Source organism: Panulirus ornatus, chromosome 12, assembly GCF_036320965.1.
Source record: "Panulirus ornatus isolate Po-2019 chromosome 12, ASM3632096v1, whole genome shotgun sequence".
NCBI classification, from domain to species: domain Eukaryota; kingdom Metazoa; phylum Arthropoda; class Malacostraca; order Decapoda; family Palinuridae; genus Panulirus; species Panulirus ornatus.
The window spans coordinates 28,226,555-28,245,454 of NC_092235.1; the positions used below are offsets into that span (position 1 = coordinate 28,226,555).

At 40.3% G+C, this 18,900-nt stretch overlaps 1 protein-coding gene across 2 annotated transcripts in view; it reads left to right on the top strand.

The window, feature by feature from the left end:
* The window catches only part of LOC139751971 (metal cation symporter ZIP14-like), a 58,089-nt gene that overhangs the window by 9,938 nt on the left and 29,251 nt on the right, over positions 1-18,900 (top strand). The window contains exons 3-6 of one of the 2 annotated variants that reach the window (XM_071667712.1): positions 1,195-1,375; positions 2,753-2,918; positions 4,637-4,806; positions 17,335-17,358. In XM_071667712.1, coding sequence (XP_071523813.1) covers positions 1,195-1,375; positions 2,753-2,918; positions 4,637-4,806; positions 17,335-17,358 — 541 coding nt within the window. The remainder of the gene's footprint in view (positions 1-1,194; positions 1,376-2,752; positions 2,919-4,636; positions 4,807-17,334; positions 17,359-18,900) is intronic. The other variant, XM_071667711.1, reaches the window with a different exon arrangement.

Consider the following 18,900-nt stretch of genomic DNA (forward strand, 5'->3'; position numbering starts at 1 on the left):
GAACCACATTGGCTATAGATAGAAGAGTGAAGTGGTTTGGTTGCTTATATCTACAGTATTTTGAAAAGGTAGATGACATTAGGGTGTTTCTAAACTTAACAACATATCATTTCCAAGTTTTCCAGCATATTATTTTGGAGTATGTCAGAATCTGCTCAGTACATTTGTTTAGCTATCGCTGTGTAAGAATTCAGAAGACGGTATTAAATGGCAAGTGAATGTTTTGATGATATTTGCTCTTCTTGAAGTACATGCATAATTTGTTTATATGGTTTGATGATTTTTAGTTGCACTGAACTTGGTTGTTCCTTTGGGTATTAGGGGGCGTTAGTTATCCCTGTCCTTATGCAGGCGTATAGGGTTGGGGCTGGAAATGCAAAATAGTACAGAATTCATTCAGGCAAAAGGTACATGTATGCACTTGTGATTTGCTCCTTGTACATAGGATCTGACTTCAGTGCATGGTATTGAGATAGAGGGATAGATGATGAACTAAGCTAGCTCTTGGTTTTATACCTCTTATTACTTGTCTTCTTGTTGTGAGTGGAACACATTGTTTATATGAATAATTTTTTTTCTTTTTTATGTTGCTGTTTGTTATCCCTTCATAAACTGAGGTAGGAATGATGTGATCATTAGATTACAGTTGTGTGTGAAAAGACTGAATTTGATATCCTCATGAGAATTGGGAAGTTGATAATGGAATATACATGGGTTATTTTAACTATTGATTATTTCAGATTATTGCTACTGTGGATTGCTTAAATGGAGCACGTATAGTAGCTTCATTGAAGAGGATTCCAGTTAGTTAGTTAGTTAGTTTGTTGGGTTTAAAGGCCAGTGACCTATGAGGAAGGTCATTAGGCCTGTATCTAGGGATTATAGAGCAGGAAGATAGGTTAAATCATTGGATGGGATGCGCTTCTTTATTATGCCGAGTTGCTAAGGAACATTAGATCTTCTCCAACACATTTGTTTAGAGGAGATTCAGTATGGGACTTTTAGTTTTACTGTATGATATGACATATTGTACTTTGACTAATATGTGTTTACCAGAAGACATCATTTTAAAAAATGTTTTGTATAATAAGTTGGGCAGGACGGGAAAGAATGTGTTCTTATATATTAATCTTTCTTCTGTATTATATTGGCAATGACAGTGTGATTTCAGTTTGTTTCATTTTGTGTTTGCAGATGGTATGGATATTCAGCCAACAAGATTAATTTTACACAAGAGGACTTTCGGTTATTTGTAGAATGCACAACAGGAAAACGTTATTGTATGCCAATTAATAGAGAACCACCTGTGTCTGTGATGACAGACTGTGACATGAACAGGGATTTATCTGCAGCTCAGTGCAGCATATTAGAAACGGTGAGTTAGCTTATTGTCATGTATACTGTTTCATAAGTCAGAAAGGACAAAGATTCATATTTAAATGAAATGATCATTACAGAGGTATGAACATGTACCAGTTAGTGATTACCAATTTTGATTATCTGTTTTGAATCACCCTGAGTCTTGCAAATCTAATGAAACTCCTTCTTGGAGAGATAATAATCATTCAACAACAATAACACCTATGTCCTCCATCACCATAAATGATTTCTTGCTTATACCACAAGATTCTTTTAGTAGAGCTTAATGATTATTGCTCAAATCTTTACTTTCTTGTATACCTACTTGTTCATTTTCTTTCTGTGATGACTTTCCTTACATTAGCTAATTGACTTATGGTTTTGTGTATGTCTTTTAGACATTTATCTTTCTCCACACTGTCTACACTTCAGGTACTCCACACCCCTTTTAGCAAATCTCTCTTAATTACTTGAATTCTGTTTTGCCCATCAGTGCCATACCCCATTTTACATTGTCATATACAAGAGTAAGCAGCATAATTTATACCATTATGCTCTTATTTTCAAGCACACATATTTCCCTTTTGTGATATTTTCTGGTTTGCAGTATCACTACCATATATATATTTTTTCTTTTTCTGATCAGATTATTCCTGCATAGCTCTAAATGATTTTGCATCTACAGTATCTTTTTGATACCCACTTTGAGATGAAATAGGAGAAAGAATTCATGAAAAATTCCTCTGAGAATGCATCCTGGTCATAAAGTGTATCCTAGTATGAAGGTGTCATAATTGGAATTTGTATCCAAGTCAGAGAGTATGTCCACCACAGTAAGAAATTGTAATAAGTTGAGGTAGTTTATGTTAAGGGGATGTACCCAGGGAAGACTTTAAAACAAAGGGAGAGATTTTGTATGTAAGAGAGATCAAATGGATCATTTATGAATGTGACTACAGTTTATCATATGAATGAGTTCCACAAGACCATTGTACTTATGTATACATGATCTGCATTTTTCTGTATTTACATGGTAGTATGGTCCATGCAAAAACTATTAGATACTACTCTCTTTGTGTGTCTCATTCCTTCTCTGTGACATCCCTAACACTTACCCTCCCTCAGTGTATCTTTTCACCTTACCCCTGAGTTGTGCTTGTACCCAGTCCTTCATATTTCAATCAGACAATTGTGCATGTGAAGAAATATTAGCAGATGCATGTCATAGTGTAATTATATTTTTCATAAACACCATCAACATCCAGTACGTGTAGGATTTTTTTATATTTACCAAAGAATTCTGCATGTTGGTGTGGGTATCTTATAAATAGTAATGATAAAGAGTTAATACATGTCAGATTACTTCAATTCTCATTTTGTTTGTTTCTTACAGTGTACAGATACTGATTTAATGAGAGCATATGGGATAGAGAACGATAATCTGGATGTAGAAGATCTGCAAGCTCTCCTACCAGTTGTTTTGTACCAATCTCAGCGAAGTAGTAGTTGTAACCAGGAAAATAGCAGCAAAGCATCCAAAAAACCTAGATCTGCTGAAGGTGGGGTTTTCATTTTTTGAGTATATGGAAACAGCTGTGTGCTGATGACCAAACTTTTGATTGCTTCATTATTTCTTCCTCTCGCATGGGATATCCATATTAGACTTCAAGTGTCACACCCTTTGCATTTATTCACAGTAGCACCCCATCTTGATTTCATCTCTTAAAGTATTTTGATTTGTTGCTTATTATCTTTTTTTACATTGATTGTTGATAATGTTTTCGTAATTTGTATAAGATACTTCCATCATTTTAGTACCCCATCCATCAGCTGTTCGTTAACCTTCTAAGTGGCTTCCACCTCTTCCATGCATATTGACTATGAGCTTTGTTGCCTTTATTTGATTTCTTCATCAACTGCCTCTTCAAAACAAAAGTGAATGAAAAAAGAATTTCTCCTTGTATTACCATCTCTTTAAGAAATGCCTTATAGTTTACAGTTACTTTAACATGAGTGAGACTTATTTAAGAGAGTGAAACTTATTTAAGATCTCTTAGCTTGCACTAGTTATTTGAGTTCCCACTACAGTCCACACTAACCCTTTAATAGCACCATAGACTCATTTGCTTGGATTATCTCATTTTTCTAGTTAGATATGTGTTTGTCATCATCATCCTTTCTTGTCATTGTTTGTTAATTTTTAATCTCAACCTGCCTCTTTCTCCAAAACTCTTAGATTGTTATTTCTCTCAGTTATTCACTTATATGTTTCTTTAGTCTTTTTGCATTTCACTTTAGAACTATTCTTAATTAGGACTCTGTTTTTGGCCATAGCCTTCAGCTCAAAAGTAGAAAGAAAAAGAGCTCACTCTTTGTCTTTCACCTACACCAAACATAGCTTCTGTTTCTCAAAAATTTGCAGACTTTAGAGTGTTCCTCCACTTTCTTTGCATGCCTTGATGTTAAGGAGAATACAATCATCATTTTATCTTTTCCTGCCCCTACCCAGCCTTAAATAATTTGCCCCTGCATTCTTATATTGTCACTAAATTCAGTGCTAGATTTTCTCCCAAATCATGTTCACAATTTTTATTACTTCACTTAACCTTTTTTTCTTTGTTGCTTGGAACATTTTCATAAATTGCTTTGTGATTTAGCTATGGATTATCTTTGTTGCAACAGTGCCTAACATGTCTTTGTGAGGGCCTTTATTACAGGCTAATTTAATTTTACCTTTTGCTCTTATTCTTGAACTCCCTCTTCGTTATTCTTTACAACTCCTTAGCTTTGTTCATATTTAATGTCCGAAAATTTTTCCTGTATCTTAGTCATTTTCCCCATATCCACATTCAAAAAGCCTTTTCACATTACATTTAGGCCCTCTCCTACAGTACTCCATCATATCCACCATGCTTATCAATTTTCTTGTTGAGGCCAAAAGGTTAGCTCAGCAACATTTAAGCAAGGAATATACATTACATTTATTGCTTTGCTGTGTCCAGCACACCAGATATGCAGTTGATCAGATGACTTATCAGGATTCATAAACCGTTTAGTAACAATAGAGAAGATACCATATGCTTGAACATTTGCTGGGTCCTAGTTTTCCATATTACAAAATGCTGTACCCATCATATAACAGCAGTCTGTTATCTCTTGGTGTATGTATTTTGTTGCAACTATTGATATAAAAAGTTCAGCTTGGCCTCTTGGGGCTTTGATTATTTAGTTTTATGATCCAAATTGTTCTGTTTTCTTGTTTTTATTTTGTGATCAGTGTGGGGCTATGGGCTTCTGTTTGTGACGCTCATCTCTGGTTGTTCCTTGGCGGGGGTTTCTGTGTTGCCATTGATGGCGCACAACTTCTACCAGCAACTGTTAACGCTCCTGGTTGGTCTGGCTGTGGGGTCTCTGGCGGCCTCATCACTTTTCCATCTCATTCCACAGGTGGGTATGGATAATTATTTCTTTGCAATGCTGTACTTATACAGCATGTTTCACACAGTATAACAGCTTATTTATTTATTTATTATTATACTTAATCGCTGTTTCCTGCATCAGCGAGGTAGCACTAGGAAACAGACAAAGAATGGCCCATCCACTCACACACACACACACATACACAAAAGTGCACTTGGGAACTTGTCATGTTTCATTTTCCCCATGGACTCAGGAATATACTTGATCACGCACAAAATTGTGAGCCTTTCCAATATATATATATATATATCTTTTCTTTTTTCTTTCATACTATTCGCTATTTCCCGCATTAGCGAGGTAGCGTTAAGAACAGAGGACTGGGCCTTTGAGGGAATATCCTCACCTGGCCCCCTTCTCTGTTCCTTCTTTTGGAAAATTAAAAAAAAGTGAGAGGGGAGGATTTCCAGCCCCTCGCTCCCTTCCCTTTTAGTCGCTTTCTACGACACGCAGGGAATACATGGGAAGTATTCTTTCTCCCCTATCCCCGGGGATACAATCCCCAATATATATATATATATATATATATATATATATATATATATATTGTTACGAATTCAACACTTATTCAGGCAAGGTCGCAAGTAACATATGTTACAAATACTACTGTTCCTTGTCTTGCAAGGACGTTATAGATTTGTCAAGTTGCACAACTCAGGATAACACAATAATAAAGTTATGGGATTGAATTAAAGACCAGCATTACACTAAATCTACTTATAATGAAAGAATTCAAGTGTACAAAGATAGGCACATAAATCAAGCATGAAACATTACGTTAACACTGAACATTAGAGTTAACATTGAACATAGGATAACATTTGTACATGACTTAACATTCCAGATAAGATTTCAAGCCAGGAGTTCTCTTTCCTCTAAGGCAGTTCTTCGATAACATTACACTAATAATTATAACGGGCTTATAGCACAGCAGGGCTTACAGGCTTACAACACAGCAGGACTTACAGCAGGGGTGGACCACTTACCTCGCTGGGCTAGAAAGAGCGAGACTCAGCGGGTGTCATGGGTATATAAGCGTTCCCTGCTAGCTATACAACCTTACATTTTGATTGGCTATAAACTTCAGTTACATTCTGATTGGTTGGAGGAACAGTTACACAAACTGCGTAGATCACCCTCCCTCTGGTAAGCCTGCAGCGACATGTCCAGTACGGGTGGCGAAATATTCCGCAGCTGATGACAACTTACTCCCCCCCCCCCCCCCCCCCCCCTCAGAGAAGGGTCGGGGTGCTCAAGGACAAGTGACCATCTGGTTTCAAAATAAAATTAAAATTAAAGTATTACGCCTAATGCTTGGTGTGAACTGACGCTCGGAGGACGTCTCAGAGGGAGGCCTTAATCCTCGTCCTGATAAGAAATATCAATACCATATGGACACACACACGTTATATACGCGAACATGTGAGCACAAGCACACGTGTTCCGTAACACCCCCCTCCTTAAAGGAGAAAATTCCTAGAAGAGGAATTTTCTTAAGAGCGGGATAAACAATCGGCTAACACAATCTGTTAACACATAAGATGTGCTGAAAATAATGTAACGTAAAAATTGTACATAACAAGGCCCATCTATTTAATATTGACTCCGTTCCCATAACTTGTGAACATTTTGAAAGGTTTGGTAGTCAGTACACTCTGATTGGCTGAAGAACACAAATATACAGTGTTATAATACAAATAGGAAAACAAAGGTTACTTCTATGATTGCTTGAATAACACATAAACAAAGTGCTACAATACAAATAGCAAAACAAAAGTTCCCTCTTCTTGGTGGGGGCTATATGTTTGGGCTCAACCTTCTCTCTGTCCTCCTGCATGGGGGACCTTTCCAGCTTTTACAACACTGGCGGCATTCACAGTTAATCTGGTTGGAGCCTGCAAAATAAAACAGTTGAAAAGTAGGGTTCCTAACTAATAAGAGAGACTGTCTCACACTGCTCATTCCCAACATTCTTCAACAAATCTGTCAGAGGGGTTACGACTGTTGCAAAATTTACAATGAACATCCTATAGTACCCAACTATATACAAGCAACACTTCAGTTCTCTCACGCTTCCGCCCGGGTCCCAAGTCTTCGAGGCACTCGCAGCTACGTCGTCGACTTCGTCACACACGGCTACTGCTGGACGTAAGATGATGCAGACTGGCACCGTCGGTTCCAAGGGTGAAGGATCACGACTGAAATATGGCTTAGGCATGTTGACGTGGCATAATCTCCGACCTCTGCGCTTAACAGGGGTAGAGACAAAGTAATTTGAGTCTCCTACACTCCAGATAATGGTGTAGGAACCCTTAGAAAGGACAACCAAGGGTTGACCTGACTGCTGTAGTAGAAGCAACACCTCGTCGCCCGCCTCAAACCTTCTTAAACGAGATCGTTTGTCATACCATATTGTCCTCCGTTCCTGAGTCTCTCTTGAATGGGCGCGAGACAAATCCTCAGTCTCACCCACTGAATCTCGTTCAGTCTCGAAACTAGCACAGGAGGTATCACACAGCTTCTCCTCACTAATTTCATCCTCAGGGAGAGTCTTCTCTCTTGAATGGGCATGAGACAATTCCTCAGTCTCAACGGAGTCTACGCCAGGGGAGAGGGTATCACACAGCTTCCCCTCACTAGACTCGCTCTCAGGAACAGTCTTTAAGTCCGCCGTCTCAACGGAGGCTACACCAGGGGAGAGGGTATCACACAGCTTCCTCTCGCTGGCCTCACCCTCATGAAGAGTCTTTAGGTCCACTGTCTCAACGGAGGCTACACCAGGGGAGAGGGTATCACACAGCTTCCTCTCGCTGGTCTCAGTCGGGGGGAGAGTCTTAACTTCCTGCGTTTCAACGGAGTCTATACCAGGGGAGAGGGTATCACACAGCCTCCTCTCGCTGGCCTTCACTTCCTCCGTTTCAACGGCTATGTCGTCAGGCACACGGCCTGCCGTGCCAGCTGTCATCGACCTAGCAACATCGTGGTTGGGGACTAACTCTGGGACTTCTTCGTCAAGCTGCACTGTCTCCGTGGACTCCACCGGGCCCGTAGGCAACACCGGCACTGGGTTCAACTTCCCTCCCGCTAGGTCACTGCCTAACACAAAGTCCACACCTGAGACAGGTAACCTATCTACAACCCCTATGAGAGCATGGCCCGTGAAGAGATCTGTTTCTACCCTCACATCGACTAGTGGAGCTTCCTCGGAACCCGACAATCCTTCGAGCAAGACTCGGTCTCCAAACTCTCCTCGCGGCACCAAGCCATCCAACATCAGGGACTGCAGCGTACCAGAATCCCGTAATACAGTCACTTTTCGTCGTACACCACATCTACTAACATAGCCCTCAGACAGGAACGCATTGTAGTTCCCACAGAACGGATCCTTAACTACACTCTCGCAACCCCTCTTTTTCCTAAGAGCAGGGACAGCCTCACCTACTTTACTAAGTGGCCCTAAAGTTGAGACGAGATTCACCGGTCTACTCACGGTAGAATCTCTAAATTCCTCCTCTCGAGCCCAGCAATCCCTCACCTGGTGCCCAGCCTTGCCACAATAAAAACAACTCTTAACTCTGTTGGAGTATTTCCCCTTACTTTCATGAGTTACCGGCAAGGTAGCAGCTTCAGGTGGGATTACATAATCATTGGTCCTCCCTCTGCTGTCGTAGCCCTTTGAATGCCTGCCCGCGTCAAGTTCACTGAACTTCGGTACGTGATGTAAGTTACCTAACTGAGACGGCACTGGTCCTGATGGTGAAGCATTAAGTCTAAGTCTTTCACGTTCGAGAGCTAACCTAGCTTGTTCAGTCTTCTTCTTCTGCACTTGTAACTGTGCTTGTGCATTGACCTTAGCTATCTCTAGCTGCTTTCGCCAATAACTGAGATCAAGAACGGTATTGTCACCACTGATCAACGACATGATAAATGAATCAAGGAAAGAGATTCCGTTAAGGCAAGAAATATCCTGGCAAGGTCGCCAATTTATATGTTACGAATTCAACACTTATTCAGGCAAGGTCGCAAGTAACATATGTTACAAATACTACTGTTCCTTGTCTTGCAAGGACGTTATAGATTTGTCAAGTTGCACAACTCAGGATAACACAATAATAAAGTTATGGGATTGAATTAAAGACCAGCATTACACTAAATCTACTTATAATGAAAGAATTCAAGTGTACAAAGATAGGCACATAAATCAAGCATGAAACATTACGTTAACACTGAACATTAGAGTTAACATTGAACATAGGATAACATTTGTACATGACTTAACATTCCAGATAAGATTTCAAGCCAGGAGTTCTCTTTCCTCTAAGGCAGTTCTTCGATAACATTACACTAATAATTATAACGGGCTTATAGCACAGCAGGGCTTACAGGCTTACAACACAGCAGGACTTACAGCAGGGGTGGACCACTTACCTCGCTGGGCTAGAAAGAGCGAGACTCAGCGGGTGTCATGGGTATATAAGCGTTCCCTGCTAGCTATACAACCTTACATTTTGATTGGCTATAAACTTCAGTTACATTCTGATTGGTTGGAGGAACAGTTACACAAACTGCGTAGATCACCCTCCCTCTGGTAAGCCTGCAGCGACATGTCCAGTACGGGTGGCGAAATATTCCGCAGCTGATGACAACTTACTCCCCCCCCCCCCCCCCCCCCCCCTCAGAGAAGGGTCGGGGTGCTCAAGGACAAGTGACCATCTGGTTTCAAAATAAAATTAAAATTAAAGTATTACGCCTAATGCTTGGTGTGAACTGACGCTCGGAGGACGTCTCAGAGGGAGGCCTTAATCCTCGTCCTGATAAGAAATATCAATACCATATGGACACACACACGTTATATACGCGAACATGTGAGCACAAGCACACGTGTTCCGTAACAATATATATATATATATATATATATATATATATATATATATATATACATACACACATATATATATCTTTTCTTTTCTTTCTTTCAAACTATTCGCCATTTCCCGCATTAGCGAGGTAGCGTTAAGAACAGAGGCCTGGGCCTTTGAGGGAATACCCTCACCTGGCCCAATTCTCTGTTCCTTCTTTTGGAAAATAAAAAAAAATGAGAGGGGAGGATTTCCAGCCCCCCGCTCCCTCCCCTTTTAGTCGCCTTCTACGACACGCAGGGAATACGTGGGAAGTATTCTTTCTCCCCTATCCCCAGGGGGAATATATATATATATATATATATATATATATATATATATATATATATATATATATATATATATATATATATATATATTCCCTGGGGATGGGGAGAAAGAATACCTCCCATGTATTCCCTGCGTGTCGTAGAAGGCGACTAAAAGGGAAGGGAGCGGGGGGCTGGAAATCCTCCCCTCTCGTTTTTTTTTTTTTTTTTTTTTTTTTTTTTTTTCCAAAAGAAGGAACAGAGAAGAGGTCCAGGTGAGGATATTCCCTCAAAGGCCCAGTCCTCTGTTCTTAATGCTACCTCGCTATCGCGGGAAATAGCGAATAGTATAAAAAAAAAAAATAAAAAAAATATATATATATATATATATATATATATATATATATATATATATATATATATATATTGTTCGCTGATGATACAGCGCTGGTGGCTGATTCATGTGAGAAACTGCAGAAGCTGGTGACTGACTTTGGTAAAGTGTGTGAAAGAAGAAAGTTAAGAGTAAATGTGAATAAGAGCAAGGTTATTAGGTACAGTAGGGTTGAGGGTCAAGTCAACTGGGAGGTAAGTTTGAATGGAGAAAAACTGGAGGAAGTAAAGTGTTTTAGATATCTGGGAGTGGATCTGGCAGCGGATGGAACCATGGAAGCGGAAGTGGATCATAGGGTGGGGGAGGGGGCGAAAATTCTGGGAGCCTTGAAGAATGTGTGGAAGTCGAGAACATTATCTCGGAAAGCAAAAATGGGTATGTTTGAAGGAATAGTGGTTCCAACAATGTTGTATGGTTGCGAGGCGTGGGCTATGGATAGAGTTGTGCGCAGGAGGATGGATGCGCTGGAAATGAGATGTTTGAGGACAATGTGTGGTGTGAGGTGGTTTGATCGAGTAAGTAACGTAAGGGTAAGAGAGATGTGTGGAAATAAAAAGAGCGTGGTTGAGAGAGCAGAAGAGGGTGTTTTGAAATGGTTTGGGCACATGGAGAGGATGAGTGAGGGAAGATTGACCAAAAGGATATATGTGTCGGAGGTGGAGGGAAAGAGGAGAAGTGGGAGACCAAATTGGAGGTGGAAAGATGGAGTGAAAAAGATTTTGTGTGATCGGGGCCTGAACATGCAGGAGGGTGAAAGGAGGGCAAGGAATAGAGTGAATTGGATCGATGTGGTATACCGGGGTTGACGTGCTGTCAGTGGATTAAAACAGGGCATGTGAAGCGTCTGGGGTAAACCATGGAAAGCTGTGTCGGTATGCATATTTGCGTGTGTGGACGTATGTGTATACATGTGTATGGGGGTGGGTTGGGCCATTTCTTTCGTCTGTTTCCTTGCGCTACCTCGCAAACGCGGGAGACAGCGACAAAGCAAAAAAAAAAAATATATATATATATGTGAGAGGGTGAAGGCATGTACAGAGCATCAGATTGGGGAAGAGCAGTGTGGTTTCAGAAGTGGTAGAGGATGTGTGGATCAGGTGTTTGCTTTGAAGAATGTATGTGAGAAATACTTAGAAAAGCAAATGGATTTGTATGTAGCATTTATGGATCTGGAGAAGGCATATGATAGAGTTGATAGAGATGCTCTGTGGAAGGTATTAAGAATATATGGTATGGGAGGCAAGTTGTTAGAAGCAGTGAAAAGTTTTTATCAAGGATGTAAGGCATGTGTACGTGTAGGAAGAGAGGAAAGTGATTGGTTCTCAGTGAATGTAGGTTTGCGGCAGAGGTGTGTGATGTCTCCATGGTTGTTTAATTTGTTTATGGATGGGGTTGTCAGGGAGGTGAATGCAAGAGTTTTGGAAAGAGGGGCAAGTATGAAGTCTATTGTGGATGAGAGAGCTTGAAAAGTGAGTCAGTTGTTGTTCGCTGATGATACAGCGCTGGTGGCTGATTCATGTGAGAAACTGCAGAAGCTGGTGACTGAGTTTGGTAAAGTGTGTGAAAGAAGAAAGTTAAGAGTAAATGTGAATAAGAGCAAGGTTATTAGGTACAGTAGGGTTGAGGGTCAAGTCAATTGGGAGGTAAGTTTGAATGGAGAAAAACTGGAGGAAGTAAAGTGTTTTAGATATCTGGGAGTGGATCTGGCAGCGGATGGAACCATGGAAGCGGAAGTGAATCATAGGGTGGGGGAGGGGGCGAAAATCCTGGGAGCCTTGAAGAATGTGTGGAAGTCGAGAACATTATCTCGGAAAGCAAAAATGGGTATGTTTGAAGGAATAGTGGTTCCAACAATGTTGTATGGTTGCGAGGCGTGGGCTATGGATAGAGTTGTGCGCAGGAGGGTGGATGTGCTGGAAATGAGATGTTTGAGGACAATGTGTGGTGTGAGGTGGTTTGATCGAGTAAGTAATGTAAGGGTAAGAGAGATGTGTGGAAATAAAAAGAGCGTGGTTGAGAGAGCAGAAGAGGGTGTTTTGAAATGGTTTGGGCACATGGAGAGAATGAGTGAGGAAAGATTGACCAAGAGGATATATGTGTCTGAGGTGGAGGGAACGAGAAGTGGGAGACCAAATTGGAGGTGGAAAGATGGAGTGAAAAAGATTTTGAGTGATCGGGGCCTGAACATGCAGGAGGGTGAAAGGAGGGCAAGGAATAGAGTGAATTGGATCGATGTGGTATACCAGGGTTGACGTGCTGTCAGTGGATTGAATCAGGGCATGTGAAGCGTCTGGGGTAAACCATGGAAAGTTGTGTGGGGCCTGGATGTGGAAAGGGAGCTGTGGTTTCGGGCATTATTGCATGACAGCTAGAGACTGAGTGTGAACGAATGGGGCCTTTGTTGTCTTTTCCTAGCGCTACCTCGCACACATGAGGGGGAAGGGGGATGGTATTCCATGTGTGGCAAGGTGGCGATGGGAATGAATAAAGGCAGACTGTGAATTGTGTGCATGGATATATATGTATGTGTCTGTGTGTGTATATATATGTGTGTATTGAGATGTATAGGTATGTATATTTGTGTGTGTGGATGTGTATGTATATACATGTGTATGGGGGTGGGTTGGGCCATTTCTTTCGTCTGTTTCCTTGCGCTACCTCACAAACGTGGGAGACAGCGACAAAGCATAATAAATGTAAATATAAAAATATATGCGTGTGTGTGTGTGTGTGTGTATACATATATGTGTTTTCAGATGGTCCCTGACCGATGGTTCAGCTTATGATTTTTTGACATTACAGTGGTGAGATATTCAATGCTTTATTATAAAATAGGCTTTTTGTTAGATGATTTTGTCCAATGAAGGCTAATGTAAGTGTTTTGAGACTGCTTAAGGTAGGCTAGGCTAAGCTATGATGTTCAGTAGGTTAGATGTATTTTCAACTCATGATGGGTTTCTCAGAACGTAACCCCATCATAAGTTAAGGAGCGTCTGTTTATGTGTATGTGAGTGGATGGGTCTTTTTTTGTCTGTTTCATGGTGTTACCTCACTGATGTGGGAAACGACGATCAAGTTTAGTAGATAATTTAATAACTTATAATGATAATAATAATAATTGTTATTGTTGTTATTATTGTTGTTGTTATTATTATTATCATTAATTGGAAATGGAAGGATGGAGTGAAAAAGATTTTAAGCAATTAGGCCTGAAAGTGCAGGATGGTGAAAGGCGTGCATGGGATAGAGTGAATTGAAACACTGTGGTATACTGGGGTCGATGTGCTGTCAATTACTTAGCCAGGTCGTGGAAAGCGTCTGGGGTAGACCACGGAAAGGTCTGTTGGGCCTGAATGTGGATAGGGAGCTGCGATTTTGGTACATTACATAGCATGATAGCAAGAGAATGGGTGTGGCTTTTCTTCATCTGTCCTAGTAGTGCCTCACTAATGTGGAAAATCAAGTATGAAAAAAGGATTATTGCTATCAGTATTATCATTATTATCCCAACCTACATGGAGTAAAGTGGATATGTTGCTGTAATTGAGTTTATTGGTTTGCTCTTACTTCAAGCGTCAGTTTCTGCTCTGGAGGAATTTCTCTTGAGTATTGCAGGGATGACTGTAAATTTGGTAACGTAAACTCGGTATTATTTGCAGTAATGTGAACATAACATGTCCAATTGTTAGGTTATGGCTTGGAACTAAACCAACCTTTCTTTCTGGGTTATGGCCTGGAACTAAACCAACCTTTCTTTTCAGGTTATGGCTTGGAGCTAAATCAACCTTTCTTTCCAGGATATGGCCTGGAATTAAACTAACCTTTCTCCATGTTATATCCTGAAACTAAGCCAACATTTCTCTCTAGGTAATGGCCTGAAACTAAACCATCATTTCTATCCAGGTTATGGGCTGGAAATGAGCCAACCTATCTCTCCAGGTTATGGGCTGGAACTAAGGCAACCTTGCTTTCCAGAGCAGTTGTAATATGATAAAAGTAGGTGATTCATAAGATGAGTAGGATACTTTTATGTGACAAAAGTGGGAGACATATAAAAAGAGTAACCCGCCTTTTATATGACATAAATGGGAGACGTATAAAGAGAGTAGCCTACACTTTATATGACAAAAGTGAGAGATGTATAAAAAGAGTAGCCTACACCTTACATATGTAAAAAAGTGGGACATATATAAAAAGAGTAACCTACACTTTATGTGATGACAGTGGGAGATGTATGAAAAAAGTAACATACACTGTACATGACAAAAGTGGGAGATGATTAAAAAGAGTACCCTACACATTATATGACAAAAGTGGGAAATATATAGAGACTATCCTACACTTTGTGACAAAAGGCCACATTCGTTCACACTCATTCTCTTGCTGTCACGTGTCATGCACTGAAACCACAGCTCATCTCTACATCCAGGCCGCACAAAACTTCCAATGGTTTACCCCAGATGCTTCACATGCCCTGGTTCAATCCATTGACAGCACGTCGACCTTGGTATACCACATCATTCTAATTCACTCTATTCCTTGCACGCCTTTCACCCACTCTATGTCCATCCTTCCACCTCCAATTATATGACAAAAGTGGGAAATATATAAAGAGAGTATCCTACACTTTGTGACAAAAGGCCACATTCGTTCACACTCAGTCTCTAGCTGTCATGTGTAATGCACTGAAACCACAGCTCATCTCTACATCCAGGCCCCACAAAACTTCCCATGGTTTACCCCAGATGCTTCACATGCCCTGGTTCAATCCATTGACAGCACTCGACCTTGGTATACCACATTGTTCCAATTCACTTTATTCCTTGCATGCCTTTCACCCACTTTATGTCCATCCTTCCACCTCCAATTTGGTCTTCCACTTCTCCTCGTTCCCTCCACCTCTGACACATATATCCTCTGTCAGTCTTTCCTCACTCATTCTCTCTATGTGATCAAACCATTTCAATACCCCCTCTTCTGCTCTCTCAACCACACTCTTTTTATTACCACACATCTCTCTTACCCTTTCATTACTTACTCGATCAAACCATCTCACACCACATATTGTCCTCAAACATCTTATTTCTAACACATCTACCCTCCTCGGCACAAACAACCGTATCTATAGCCCATGCCTTGCAACCATATAACATTGTTGGAACCACTATTCCTTCAAACATAACCAGTTTTGCTTTCCGAGATAATGTTCTCACCTTCCACACATTCTTCAACGCTCCCAGAACCTTCGCCTCCTCCCCCACCCTGTGACTCACTTCCGCTTCCATGGTGCCATCTTCTGCCAAATCCACTCCCAGATATCGAAAACACTTCACTTCCAGTTTTCCTCCATTCAAACTTACCTCCCATTTGACTTGTCCCTCAACCCTACTGCACCTAATAACCTTGCTCTTATTCACATTTACTCTCAGCTTTCTTCTTTCACTCACTTTACCAAACTCAGTCACCAGCTTCTGCAATTTCTCACCCGAATCAGCTACCAGCGCTGTATCATCAGCAAACAACAACTGGCTCACTTCCCAAGCCCTCTCATCCACAAGACTGCATACTTGCTCCTCTCTCCAAAATTCTTGCATTCACCTCCCTAACAACCCCATCCATAAACAAATTAAACAACCATGGAGACATCACGCACCCCAGCCGCAAACCGAAATTCACTGGGAACCAATCACTTTCCTCTCTTCCTACTCGTACACATGCCTTACATCCTCGATAAAAACTTTTCACTGCTTCTAGCAACTTGCCTCTCACACCATATACTCTTAATACCTTCCACGGAGCATCTCTATCAACTTTATCATATGCCTTCTCCAGATTAAATGCTACCTACAAATCCATTTGTTTTTCTAAGTATTTCTCACATACATTCTTCAAAGCAGACACCTGATCCACACATCCTCTACCATTTCTGAAACCACATTGCTCTTTCCCAGTCTGATGCTTTGTACATGCCTTCACACTGTCAATCAATACCCTCCCATATGATTTCCCAGGAATACTCCACAAACTTATACCTATGTAATTTGAGCACTCACTTTTATCCCCTTTGCCTTTGTACAATGGCACTATGCATGCATTCTGCCAATCCTCAGGCATTTCATCATGAGCCATACATACATTGAATATCCTCACCAACCAGTCAACAACACAGTCACCCCCCTTTTATGATAAATTCCACTGCAATACCATCCAAACCCGCCGCCTTGCTGGCTTTCATCTTCCGCGAAGCTTTCACTACCTTTTCTCTGTTTCCCAAACCATTCTCCCTGACTTTCTCACTGCATACCACCTTGACCAAAACATGCTATATCTGCCACTCTTATCTTCTAACACATTCAACAAACCTTCAAAATACTCACTTCATCTCCTCACATCATCACTTTTTGTTATTGCCTCCCCATTAGCCCCCTTCACCGATGTTCCCATTTGTTCTCTTGTCTTACGCACTTTATTTACCTTCTTCTGAAACATCTTTTTATATATATGTATACATTGAAATGTATAGGTATGTATATGTGCGTGTGTGGGTGGATATGTATATACGTGTGTATGTGGGTGGGTTGGGTCTGCATATCATATGACAGAAGTGGGAGGTATATAAAGAGAGTAGCCTACACATTGTTTGACAAAAGTAGATGTATGTGAAAAGAGTAGCCTACACATTATAAGACAAAAGAGTAGCCTACACTGTGTATGACAAAAGTGGGAGATATATAAAAAGAGTAGCCTATGATTTATGTGATGAAAGTGGGAGATGTATGAAAAGAGTAACCTACATTTTATATGATAAAAGTGGGTGATTTATATAAAAAGAATAGCTTACACATTATAAGACAAAAGTGGGAGATAACTGAAAAGAATAGCCTACACTTTTGTGTTATTTTCTAAAGAAATGTAGTTTCTGTTTTTTTCTTTTCAGGCTTTCAGATTAGGACAAAATAAGGTATGTCAGTAGAAGAAATTCAAGTTTCTAAGCACTTCTTTCATTGCATTCTTAGTTGCAGCACATGGTGTTGGATAAGTAATTTCCGGTAGATTACTTGGCTTGATTAGTAATTTCCGATGGATTACTTGGCTTTTAAAAGTATGCTTAAAGGTTGTTAAACATCCCCTCCTGCAAGCTTTTGCTGTCTTGAATGTAATCACCATACAAAGCATGATGAATGGTAATAAAGCTTTATTTGCTTTCATTCATTTTTTTCCTTATGCATCAGCGCCATGACCTTGAAGAATGAATTCTGTGTATCTTTGATTGCTGTAGTACGTAAAGAGAAGAATGGATTTGTTAGCAGGTATTCCACTCCCAAAAAATATCTTTACTGCCGTAGGTGCATTTGGACTGTGGAATAATTGGCAGTTTGCTTGCAACCACCTGTAAATATTTGTGTAATTGATCCACCTAAAGTTGATGGGAAAATTGATATTGCAAGATACACAAGTTAATGTAATCTCCCTGTTGCTCATTTCAGGACACCCTTTCCAAGAACAAGGTGTCAAACATCTCAGCAACTAGGTTAGTGTGGTTAGGTAATTGCCAAGGGTATTTTTGCTTTATCATTTACTGTTTCTGCAAATTTGTCTTCTCTGTACATTACAAGGTCTTGCTTCCCAATTCATTTTGGTCTCATGTAACCTCTTGTCTGCCCATTGTATGGCAAGCTTGTCAAAAATTCAGTGGAATGATGGCACTTTAGAAATAAAGGACACAAGCAGCTGACTTGCTGAACCATGCCTTGTCCCCATGTGCTAATTAACCTGGTTGCTACTTGCAACCAGTTTCAGGCAGATTCTCATTTACCTATGGTGATGTCCACAAAGAAGCATTCATACTCGATCTGAAATATTGGCTCAAATATAAGTGTGCCCATAAAGAGTACAGTTTTAAATGTCTTCAATTCTGTGGTCAAAATTGAAATATGCTTATCAAGGGTAACTTCAAGATGCAGACAGTGACCAGTTGTTTGACAGATGTAAGGATTGAGCAATGAGAGGACATAACAAGAGATTTCTAGAAAAATAAAAGTTTTATTGCTTTTGCATTGTCGGGTCACTTATACAGTCATGGAAAGAAAGTACAGGAAAATTATCAAGTGTATAAGTCCTTGGTAAACTTGGCCTCTGAAGATCCCTCTGTTCATTATCATCTTGAACTGAGCTGGGCTAGAGTTCTTAGTGACTGCAAAAGGATGATGTTTGACTCCCTGAATTTATTTTGAAAAGGTATTTGTGATATTTTTTTTCCATTGAATGTGGTTCTTTATGAATGGCACCTTTTTGGAAACTTACACACAAATGGAAAGTAGCCAGTTAGCTTTTTGCAGATTGTTCAACTAAAGTACAATCAGAATGGTTATACTGTACCAGTATACCTCATTAATACTAATAAACTATTTCAATAATTCATCCACAATAATCTAATGAGCTTATGAAAATTTATCACATTTTAAGGCCTGTGAGTCTCTTAGATAGCACATACATGTGGGAG